This window comes from Glandiceps talaboti, chromosome 23 (assembly GCF_964340395.1).
Source record: "Glandiceps talaboti chromosome 23, keGlaTala1.1, whole genome shotgun sequence".
Lineage (NCBI taxonomy): Eukaryota > Metazoa > Hemichordata > Enteropneusta > Spengelidae > Glandiceps > Glandiceps talaboti.
In genome coordinates, this window is record NC_135571.1 from 11,246,440 (window position 1) to 11,258,939 (window position 12,500).

General features: G+C 36.2%; 2 protein-coding genes across 2 annotated transcripts in view; one reads left to right on the forward strand and one right to left on the reverse strand.

Moving 5' to 3' along the window:
• The window catches only part of LOC144452869 (BMP-binding endothelial regulator protein-like), a 4,668-nt gene extending 557 nt beyond the window's left edge, over nt 1-4,111 (forward strand). The window contains exons 2-5 of the mRNA XM_078144062.1: nt 3-17; nt 617-867; nt 1,456-1,736; nt 3,729-4,111. Of these exons, the coding sequence (XP_078000188.1) occupies nt 640-867; nt 1,456-1,736; nt 3,729-3,753 (534 nt within the window). The 5' untranslated portion in view covers nt 3-17; nt 617-639 and the 3' untranslated portion in view covers nt 3,754-4,111. The remainder of the gene's footprint in view (nt 1-2; nt 18-616; nt 868-1,455; nt 1,737-3,728) is intronic.
• A 903-nt stretch (nt 4,112-5,014) lies between these two features.
• The window catches only part of LOC144453015 (epidermal growth factor receptor-like), a 12,350-nt gene continuing 4,864 nt past the window's right edge, over nt 5,015-12,500 (reverse strand). Inside the window, exons 4-13 of the mRNA XM_078144278.1 lie at nt 12,208-12,404; nt 11,705-11,843; nt 10,929-10,998; nt 9,753-9,895; nt 8,959-9,040; nt 7,557-7,649; nt 7,131-7,280; nt 6,663-6,805; nt 6,204-6,290; nt 5,015-5,162 (exon numbers count right to left, since the gene is read on the reverse strand). Of these exons, the coding sequence (XP_078000404.1) occupies nt 6,224-6,290; nt 6,663-6,805; nt 7,131-7,280; nt 7,557-7,649; nt 8,959-9,040; nt 9,753-9,895; nt 10,929-10,998; nt 11,705-11,843; nt 12,208-12,404 (1,084 nt within the window). The 3' untranslated portion in view covers nt 5,015-5,162; nt 6,204-6,223. The remainder of the gene's footprint in view (nt 5,163-6,203; nt 6,291-6,662; nt 6,806-7,130; nt 7,281-7,556; nt 7,650-8,958; nt 9,041-9,752; nt 9,896-10,928; nt 10,999-11,704; nt 11,844-12,207; nt 12,405-12,500) is intronic.

The window sequence follows — 12,500 nt, forward strand, 5'->3', positions numbered from 1 at the left end:
AGCAGCACCACAAGAAGGTACGTAGATATGATGTATGTATGTATGTGTGTATGTATGTATGTATGTATGTATGTATGTATGTATGTATGTATGTATGTATGTATGTATGTATGTATGTATGTATGTATGCATGCATGTATGTCTGTGCGTGCGTGCGTGCGTGCGTGCTTGCGTATGTATGTATGTATGTATGTATGTATGTATGTATGTATGTATGTATGTGCGTGCGTGCGTGCGTGCGTGCTTGCGTATGTATGTATGTATGTATGTATGTATGTATGTATGTATGTATGTATGTATGTATGTATGTATGTATGTATGTAAGTATGTATGTGTGTGCAGTAAAATTAACCATTGATTGTATCATTTAGTTTTCGATAATATTATTATAAATTAGTCTAGTTCTGTTTTGTAGTTAAACTGACATTTTCGCTATATGCATTTAAAATAATTCTGTGCATAGTCAACGCAGAATGTAAAGCTATTAATGAATCTAAAATGAAGGAAAAACCACAAATGATCAATTCAAAGTCGCCCGACCATTGTGGGAGGTTCGTGGCGATAACCACAGATAAATGAATGAATTAATTTCCGAGAATTGTTTTTTGTCTTGAAGGAAGCGCAAGGCGTGACCCTCACATGACTACATTTGATGGCCATCGATACAATTTCCAAGGACTCTGCTGGTATACTCTTGTCAAAGTCTGTAACAGTGATTTGCATAAATTTGACATTTCAACTCTCTTCGAACCAAGACCCTACGATGGTATTGAGCTCAAAACCAGACCAGTTACCGTTATTGTGAGTGTGGACGACGAAAGCGTTATTCTGAACAAAGACAACACTTACTTTGTCAGAAAGTCGTTGGTAAGTTATAGATCTGGTGTGTTGTATGTATGTATGTATGTATGTATGTATGTATGCATGTATGCATGTATGCATGTATGCATGTATGTATGTATGTATGTATGTATGTATGTATGTATGTATGCATGCATGTATGTATGTAAGTATGTATGTATGTATGTATGTATGTATGTATGTATGTATGTATGTATGTATGTATTTATGTATGTATGTATGTATGTATGTATGTATGTATGTATGTATGCATGCATGCATGCATGCATGGATGTATGTATGTATGTATGTATGTATGTATGTATGTATGTATGTATGTGTGTGTGTGTGTGTGTGTGTGTGTGTGTGTGTGTGCCCGTCCGTATGTCTGTATACCTGTCTTTGTGAAAATGTCGTCGTCTAGATGGGAACGGAAATACCCGAAAATTCTCGAAGTGAATCCGACGGGAACTGACTGAAAAAAGTCATTTGGTGTTTGCAAACGCTTTTTTAAAGTCTTAAAACCAGAATGCGTTTAAAGGACATGTAGTCTAGCAAAATAATACTAGTGAATGTGAGTATTTGGAATGACCTTCACCTTGTCTTACTTGGCAGGGCAATGGTGAATTCATGGCATCGAAAGCTACCAAAATGAACATCACAACAGAGGTAGATAAGATAATAGTAAAATTACACGATATCAAGTTAACTGTCACTTGGATTGCTGGCGACCACATGGTGTTTACTGATCTAGCTGATCCTAGATACTACGGACATGTTTGTGGACTCCTTGGTGATGCTGATGGTAACCCAGAAAACGACTTCACCAAACCAGATGGTAGCATCACAAAAGAGATTATGGACTTTGGCGAAAGCTGGAAGGTTGACAAATTAACGTAAGTCCTAGCTGTTTATTATTCTAATTTGTTTTAAAAGAACTTCAAATTACGCCCTATCCATAAGGATAGGGTTTTATAACCCAACGTTTGAAGGCAGTAACTAGCTACAAAAGGAACTTTTTTTGAAACTATTTTGTTAGACCTGACGCAATATCGTACACCATGCACAGTATTGAATGACCCGTGGTTAAACAAGTGTATGTGGCAGTACACGCAGTATGGTGCAATATATCCAATCAAATTGGTTTTCGGGTCCGCACCCTAAAATTCAGCGCCACAGTGAATCACGATTTCAACTTATTGCTATACTACCTATAGATAAAATAGACCTCTAGTTGACATGTACTCAATAAATTGCCAAAATTAAAAAAAATTGTAGTATGTTTGGTATTATATGTACAATAACAAACTGTTCAGACACTTTCTAGCTTTTTGCATTTATTGAGACACAAACATGGACTTTGTATATGTTGTTTCACATTGTTTGTCTTTTCAAGTAGGAATACATGGTGAAAGTTGTTTTATGAATAAAAAATCCAAAATGAATATCGATTTATCATTCATATCATATGACCACAGTGTGACATCCGACATTCATTGGATGTCTAATGAACATCCATATCAAAATACAAATACAGAGTTCCTACTTTAAATGGACACACTAATTAATTTGGGTAAATTGGGTTCCCTACATGACGTGGATGTCATTAAAGTGACAAAATCTATGAGTATTTCGTTCGTTTCCACGAAAACTCGAATCTGCACTAGCTGTTACTTGGGTATTATTTATTTTGTTTCGACACCAACAATATCTTCTTTGTTAAAGTGGCCATATGGATGAGTATTTATTTTGGATTTTTGTTTGATAAAACAGCTTCACTATGTTTTTCTACTTGAAAAAATAATGCGAAATAACATATACCAAGTCCATGTTCACATCTCAATAAACGGCAAAACATTAAACAATGTGTAAAATGTTTGTTATTGTACGTACAATAACAAACTTTTTACGCTTTTTGCATCATTTTGCAATGCATTAAGTTATGAACATGGACTTGGTATATGTTCTTACGCATTATTTTTTCAAGTAGAAAAACATGGTGAAGCTGTTTTATCAAATAAAAATCCAAAATAAATACCAAATTCTCATCCATATGGCCACTTTAATATAACAATAATCAGTCAATGTCTTATTAATTAGAAGTGCCTTTTTAATCTATTAGTAGTATAGTAATAAGTTAAATTCGTGCTTCGTTGGGGTTGCTGATTTTTGGGTGTGCCCCCCCCCCACCTCTCAAAAAATGACTGCTAAACAAATGTGTTTACCCACAGGTGGTTTGAATTGAATTGAATTGAATTTATTTGGCAATAAAATATAGTAAAAACATACATATAAAAATACTGCCGAGGATAATACAACAAAGTAATTAATACTTCAGTCTCTGGTTCAATACTGTTCAGGGTATTCGATATCACATGTATATGATTTATAGTGTATATATCTACAAAAATGACGTTTACCCACAGGTGATCCAAATCTGTTCATGGTGAACAATATTACGCGTAAATTGTTGTACCTGACAAAACATTAGCTAATGCAAGAAACGTTCCAGTTGCTGTTAGTGCAACTTTAATTACCATATTCTACAATTTTTTATTCAAATTTGGGGTTGGGATACACTAAACAGAATAGTCACAGTGTTGTATATGTGTCAATGGGAACGAGGGTGCTATCAAAAAGGTACACAGAATAAAGTCACAGTGGACGCAATGTTGTATATGTTTCATTGGGAACGAGGATGATATTAAAAAGGTACACAGAATAAAGTCACAGTGAGCACAGTGTTGTATATATTTGAATGGGAACGAGGATACTATGAAAAAGGTACACAGAATACACAACTTTCAGATTGTTGTTTTGTATATCAAGTTACTATGCAATTTACAGGTAACTACATCATCACAACAATGTATTTTCTTTGTTTACAGCTGCCCGGAATACGAGTACTTGTAAACGCGAACACTTCGGCGGCTTGATTCAAATGTACTTAATCCGGCAATACGTACTTAATCACCTTTGACCTTTGACCTTTAGATCTTAGTATCTGAGTTATAGTAAAATATAAGATGTAACCTTTGACCTTTGGATCATAAAATATCTCAGCTGACATTGTCTACACATGCTGCAAACTGGCTGATTACCGAGGAAGGATCTTTGAAGACTCATTTTCATGGGATGCACGTGGATCTCTTAGAATTTACTGAAGTAACATTTACACTATTCTCAGTCATTTGCAATGTATTTAACCCAACCCAGGTATCACTGGTGATGGAATAACAATAAACTATAGTAGTAAAGGTATAAATGCAAGGGACAATATCTGTATCAGTTGTTATCATTTAATGTGTGTGTGGGGGTGGGGGTGTCTGTCTGTCTGTCTGTCTGTATGTATGTATGTATGTATGTATGTATGTATGTATGTATGTATGCATGTATGTATGTATGTATGTATGTATGTATGTATGTATGTATGTATGTATGTATGTATGTACGCACGTATGCATGCATGCATGCATGCATGTATGTATGTATGTATGTATGTATGTATGTATGTATGTATGTATGTAGGTAGGTAGGTAGGTAGGTAGGTAGGTAGGTAGGTATGTATGTAGGTAGGTAGGTAGGTAGGTAGGTATGTATTTATCTGTTTGTTTGTTTGTACGTACGTACGAACATGCATCTACTAATGCATGCGTGTTTGTATTAAAGAAACATTTACCTGTCATCCACGTGAACTAACAAGGAACATGCAACATCATCTCTTCCTCATCTTCCCCCATGCATCATGTACACTTGGCTAGGAAAGATGGAGTAAATGCCCCCGGAACTTGCCTCGGGAAACCCGACCAAACCACGTGTTTCGTAGCCGCTCATTACCCGCACCAAATATTCAAAATATTGTCACATTGTAGTGTATTATACTGTCAGTATTTAGACTGGCACAATGATTCACTCATTCAGTCACTCCGATGACAGAATGGTTATGCATTCACGCGAGATTTCGCAGTCACGGGAGATTTCAATTCTGTTATTGGCAAACCAATAAGGAAACATCACAGATAAATAGACTAACGTCTGTGCCAGTCTATGCCAGGATGAACAATAGACAATTTGATCTCAAAAGGCATCGAAAGAATCTGTATCAATTACATGACAATAAATTCTGTTTTTATCTAAGATTTATTTTATAAATTGATAACAAAGTGAACCAGTCAAATGGAGGATATATTGTTGAAAGTGCATATTTTAATATTTTAATATTTGTGATGAAAGTGATAAGAATTTGTGCCAGCTTCATTGGGTATTCGTTGTTGCTTCTTGCCTAGATTACTGCAAAATATGTGTCTGCTCACACAGTTTACCTGAAACGAGAATCACGGACAGTAAAAATACGAACAAATTGAGGGATATGAGAATCTGGATAAACGGAGAATTCAGTAGTTATTGTCGACAGAAAGGAGCACATGGTGATGGCTGGTCAGTTATTTTGATCATGAAGTATTGGGAGAGAAAATAGGGGTTCATCACTACCAACAGATAACTTGAGAAAGGACTAATATACTTTTTGACTCGACAATTACTAAAAACTATATAAGTAATCATTTGGTTTGCCAGTTGATTTCTGCTGTTTGAAAAAATCTGTTTTTAATGTTCAATGTAGGGAGTGGAAGATGAATAACTAATGAGTCATTGTATATGTTAATCAGGGGGTCGATATTATCTATACGCAGTACAGAAACAGGTTGAAATCGTGATAACCGTTGAGGGCGTTGATTTTTGGGTGCGGACCCACTTTTAATTTCGTTTACCCACAAGTGATGCAAATGTTCACAGAGTACGGTATAACAAGTAAGCTATTGTACCTTGAACAAAACATTTTTATTAAAACGTTCTAGTTGCAGCTAGTGCAATTATATTGAAATCGTGATAGCCGTTGAGGGCGTTGTTTTTTGGGTGCGGACCCAAAATTCACTTGTGATTTGTTTTATTACGTATACAGCTACAGATCTAGAAAATACGTTTACCCACAAGTTTTGCAAAACTGTTCACAGTATACGGTATAACGAGTAAGTTATTGTACCTAGTTGCAGCTAATGCAAATTATCCCTAGTCTTGGTCAACTGGGGTCATGTAAAAGGGCTGTCTTTCCAAAACCCAAGATTTAGTTACCAACTACAGATAATCCCGTGGGCCTTTGTGTCTGAAAATCCTTTTTCGAGATTGGCCAATACTGAATGTATGTTATACCGTAACAAAAATATGAACTATTCAATTTGATGTCACTATTTGCTAAAAGTGGCTGCCAAAACTAATATTCAAGACATAATGGAATAACACAAATAAAATGGAAACAGGAGCGCATGCTGAGAAACACCAAGGAAGACAGAAGAAAAGAAGGATACCTAATTTCCTTGTGCAAGGTTCATACCATCTTCCAAATTATAAACAGGAAGCAAGTACCGTACAGAAAAATTCTCCAACATGTTAACCTGTTTAAAAAACAAGAAGGGGTCAGTTATTTCCCATATTAACATCACAATATGACTCTTCAGTGTTGGAATTATATTTGGTCAAAAATTGATGATTGTTGTTTTTTACAAACCTGACCTGGCGAGCCAGCAAGTCGGGTGATTAATTGTGAAACCCCACGTGCTTGGTTAATGACGTCATCCCTTAATGTCAAGTGAATAAATAGTCACTCCAAATTTAGCCCTTGCAATTCACAATCAGAAAATGGAACTCGTTGCCACTATACTTAATATAATGATGTATGAGTATTTAACGTTGTGCCTAGACAAGCACTACAGGGTAGTACTAGTAGCCTTTACACATACGAATGACAAGAAGGCTCCCTAACTTACCTAAATATATCATGGCTTTCAGCACCACTAGCCTGACAGTGTTTGTCACTATCTGAATGCATACTAGTGGCACATTCAATTACACATATGCTTCCTTCCATGATGAAAGGCTTCTCTGATGGGCATTCCTTGACACAAATAATCTGAAATGTGTAAACACAAACAAGAGACGAATTCTTGGTGATAATTGTAAACAATTGTGTGTATGTGTGTGTGTGTGTGTGTGTGTGTGTGTGTGTGTGTGTGTGTGTGTGTGTGTGTACACAAACTGATAACTAGTATAGCTTTACATAGCAGAATACCTTATTGGTATAATGAGGTCAAAGAGCACATCATGACTTCAGCACTATGAGAACATTGATTGAAAAAACGAATTCCTTGATAATACACGATTAACAAAGACGAATATTCCAATACGTCTAATATTCAGATCATTCATACCCAAATAAGATATCATGTAGAACTTACAGTGTCATTGTCTTGTTGCAATCTATAATGTTCACATTCATTACATTGCCACGCATCTTTTCCATGGCAACCTTTAGCACATTCGTCATGGCAAAGGGCACAGGTGTCTTTTGTCTCTGGGTAGTATCCATCTGGACAGGGTTGGCATACCTACACATTATACAATACAAACAACATTTATTCTTGTAATTACAATGTTTATATATTTGGTAATATGGAGTTACAGTCGCGTTTCCCAAAGATATGTTTATCATAGACAATGCCAAGCCTGTAACTAATATTATCAGGTTTGCAACCTAGCTTGGGTGTTTAGGAATATAACATCTATAAACTACATGGAACAATATATTTACTCTAATTGACTATCAGGGATTACTACATGAGTAATAATGACATTTACAATGTTTCTAAGAAAGACCAACTTACTGTTATGTTAATTAACCCATCCTCAGTAGTGAACTCAGTAAACTTTTCCAAGAAACCTTCAGGACATTGGGATCCTGGTGGAAGGCATGCCACCTGGCAAAGATATTAAATTTTTTACAATATATGATATTCATAATCAAACATTAATTCGAATCTCATCAATTCAACAAGTACAAAGCCTTCAGAAGTCTAGTTCCTGACAGACCGTATTCTGTACTACGTTAACTTCACTCTTATACTGTCTAGTCAAGACCGTGACTCACACACAAAATTTCTGTGCTCCCACCTACAGTGTTAATATAAATATGATGACGTCGTCGTCATCATCGTCATTTTTCTTCACATGGTTTTAGTTTAAACAGACTGGATATTGAGTCCTGGTTGGGCATTGGACATAGTCAAAACAGCTGTATCAAATGAATATTAATGAGCGATGACGACAGTGAATTTGTTTTAGATTACTACTGACATGCGCATTATTGGGTCGACCACAATTAACGCCTTGCATCACTGGCTTGACTAGACGGTATAAGTGTGAAGTTAATGTAGTACGGAATACGATCCATCAGGAACTAGACTAAGCCTTCAGTAAAGACCATTTACTCTACCTCAGACCACTACGACTCTACTGAGTGAACGACACACTGTGATTAGTATTGTTTGATTAGCATACCACGAACACACGTATCCAACAGTGCCTGATGCGAGGCTCAATTTATTTTGGACCAAATTTTTGCTGTGGTTTAGCCATAGTTAATGGACAGGTGACGACGGTTGTGAAACAAAATCTTCTCGAACGCTTTCCTCCTGAACATGTTAAGTAATAAGAATTACTAATCAATATTTTTGCTGGAAAAGTTTTATTGAGAATATTAAATTCTTGTATGTTTTATCAGAGTGATAGAGGGACTGGGGAAAAATATTCGATAAACCAAGGTGAACTATTGTATATGGCCGTCGGAGAACAAGTTTATCTGTTCAGTATGTATACGAAGGCACGCATATATATATATATATATATATATATATTAGTTGTTATAGCAACAACTGTCGTGGCGCTTTGATAAATACATGTTATATGCATTACTTGTTCGTTATCTTCGCAATCAACCGTATGTAATAAATGTCAGGCAAAAAAATACATAGGGCCTCGGATCACACACTGTATATATGTACCAGTACGTCTCAGTAATGCATCCCCGTCGCATTTCGGATTGGCGATGTACATCTAGAGATGTATCAGAGCGTACATTTCCAGAGGTTATGTACCATAAATACAATTTAGCATAACACACGTGGATTCGCACGTGGATCCACACACTTAGATATGTATACACATTCATATAAACACACGTGCAATCAAGAAATTAAGCCTAATATTAAAATATTATGTTAGTAGTACCATTTCATCATCCACATCTAATTCAACGGGATCACAAACACGACAACCTCCTTTACCAATGAAGTTACCAGTCCCAGAGCACCTGGTAAAATATATGGTCAATGAAAAACATATCATCTGGAAAATAATTATCATTATTACCCTTCTAGTATATTGCCATTTAAGGTACTGGGGGGGGGGGGAGGGTGTCAATAAAATTTGGAAATTCGAGCAACAATGAAAATAATTGGATATCATTTAATAAGGTGCAAACATTAACAGAAATGATATCCTTCGATTTAAAGACATTGTGTGTTGATGTACATTAACATACATATAGAAACGTCATCGTCGTTATCATCCATCACCACCACCACCACCACCACCACCACCACCACCACCACCACCACAATCACCACCACCAACATCATCAACATCATCACCACCACCACCACTACCATCATCATTACCACCACCACCACCACCACCACCACCATCATCATCACCATCATCACCACCACCACCACCACCACAATCACCATCATCATCACCATCACAATCATCATTTTCACCACCACCACCACCACCACCACCACCACCGCAATCATCACCACCACCACCACCACCACCACCAACAACAACAACAACAATAACAACAACAACAACAACAACAACAACAGCAACAACAACATTTGCAACAAACTTTGCGACAATAACCAATCAATAAACGTCCACATATTTGCATACTTCCGTCTATCATTTACAGTAGAACGTTTTGTTCAAAATAATATGAAAAAAAATATAACATTTGCTACCAGTATCCATCATCAGGTTTATCACAATTCTTGTGGCATTGTTGACATATATTATTTGCATCCGGGAACTTGGATGCTGGACACCTGTCCATGCAGTACTGGCCATCTTGTACGTTTTTACATTGCTCACATTCATTCGGGCCCTAAATAATGAGAAGAGAGATCGTTAATTGAACTTTCTAAACACTGTTACTGCCCGTTTCATGCTACCGTTCTGTAGCTCTGTTTGATACAACCGCGCAGAAACCAAAAAGAAATTGCATCATTTTGTCTGAATGAAATACGTCATCTAAACACACTGGAACTAGACACAGACACGCGGGCACCAATGTAATGACATATGTATGATGTCTGTAGGCATGGTGGCACATAAGTTCATTTCATTTAGACAAAATGTAGCAAGAAACTGTATTCATTCAATCTTGCTGTCTCAAAATGTTACAGTAGCATATGCAGTTCCTGATTGGAATCTTAGTCGTTGTAGCAATCAAAACCAGTGCACGGTAACACGAAACGGGTGGTATGTAGCTTTAACACCCCCCCCCCCACACACACACACACACACAGACACACACACACACACACACACACACACACACATCCCATGCCCTTGTGTAAATATACATATGGTTGTAACCTTTGGCTTATATGAATCATAATGTTTACATAACATAATTTAATGTAATAATTCTACATACTAGATCAGAGTCTTATTAAAACTTACATTGGCCTACTCTCAGACTGTAGGTCGGCAATTCTGGTTATTAAAATTCAACAATGTCCAGGGAAACTATTGCTTATTGTCCGAGTGAAATAAGAACACTCCAGTTACGGCTAGTACAGGTTTAAGTCTACCAATATTTGTATCCCTGTGCCGAATAAATCTTATCTTATCTAATTATATCTAATAGGGAACTTGAAAACCCGCCATGTTGAATGTTGCATCATGGGAAACGTGATAATAAATACTAATCAAATAGTATTGTAAACAATAATGTTACATTGTTTTTAACCATAAATAATCAATTCATAGTCACCCTGAACAGTGTGGGAGATTTATTTTATCGGTAGCTCATAGCCACAGATAATCCTATAGTCCTTTGCGTCTGAGCATGCTCAGTCTGGATTGCAAGTTCCCAATTGATTCAAATATATTCAAAAACATACAATACTTACCAACCCTGAACAGTCTTGTAGACATTCGTTATGACAATATTCGCACTCCTTGGATGACGTCACAAGAACACTAGAAAGAAGTAGTGAATTATGGGTAAATCAGTTAAATTAACACATCTGGCAGATAATGACGATATAACATCAAGTGATTTGTTTTGATATGACTGGCAACGTATAAAGGGAAAGTAAAATATGTTTCAACAGCTAAAGAAGAATGATAATTTTGTTTTGTATTTTGAGGCCATCGGACCATAATATATGTATTAAAAAAATAAAGATTGTTTTATGTTCCTGGCAAGAAATCGTTTAAATCAAGACATATTCTATAAAGTGGAAACGTTTTCTTCAGTCTAAATATTTTGTAAATATAATTTGCAAGGTGTCTTAGGTGATAAGGATTTTTGCTCAATATTATATGATGGATATTTATTCAAGACGGACGAGTCCAAATGGTACACGGAAAGTATTGCTATCTGATGGAAATGCATAAAAAAACAAAAAGTGATATTTCATCACATTCATTTTATTGCAACTTTTGCCTCACTTTGATTAAACGAAAATTACAAACGCCATCCTGTAAGTAGTGACGTAGCTATAATTATTTTGATGCCAGCCAATCAGATTTGTTGTTTCATAATGATACGTTTGACAAAGTGTCCACTATGATAAAGTGTTGCTTTTAGAGTTTCGTTTTATTACAAAATGTTGATTTGGGAAACATAAATGATGCTGAGAAAATATACTTTAATAGTGTTGCCAGAGAGCGTAATCCATACCTTCTTGTAGTGTTGGATGTACAATTATTTACACAGAAACCATCGAAATGATAGTTACGACACTGAAGACATTCGTTTGATCCGGGTCCCCAGCAACCACTCGTTGTGCATTCATTGTTACAAACAGAGCCTTCATTTCCTGTATAAAATAAATATATATCCACAACATGTGAGTTTGTAGGTATCCATCTACGCACGCACGCGCGCATAAATACATACACACATACATACATACATACATACATACATACATACATACATACATACATACATACATGCATACATGCATGCATGCATGCATACATACATACATACATACACGCACGCACGCATACACACACATACACACACACACATACATACATACATACATACATACATACATACATACATACATACATACACACACATACATACATACATACATACATACATACATACATACATACATACATACATACATACATACATACATACATACATACATACTCAAATTCACTCACTGCAACGATCCTGGTCTCGATTGTATTCCACTGTAACAACTGAGTCTGGATGTTGAATTATACCATCAAAGATGTCGTTGCTAATGTAACACAGGTTTCTGTTGCGTTTTACGTTGACGTTGCCATTTCCAATCCTCTTCAAGGAAGTTAAGCCAAGTGATTGAACCATTGAAAATAATATTTTCAATGCGTCACCTCTGAGAGAGATTTAGAGATAAGAGATTTAGATTTAGAGAGCGATTTAGAGAGACAGAGAGACAGAGAGAGACAGAGAGAGACAGAGAGAGACATAC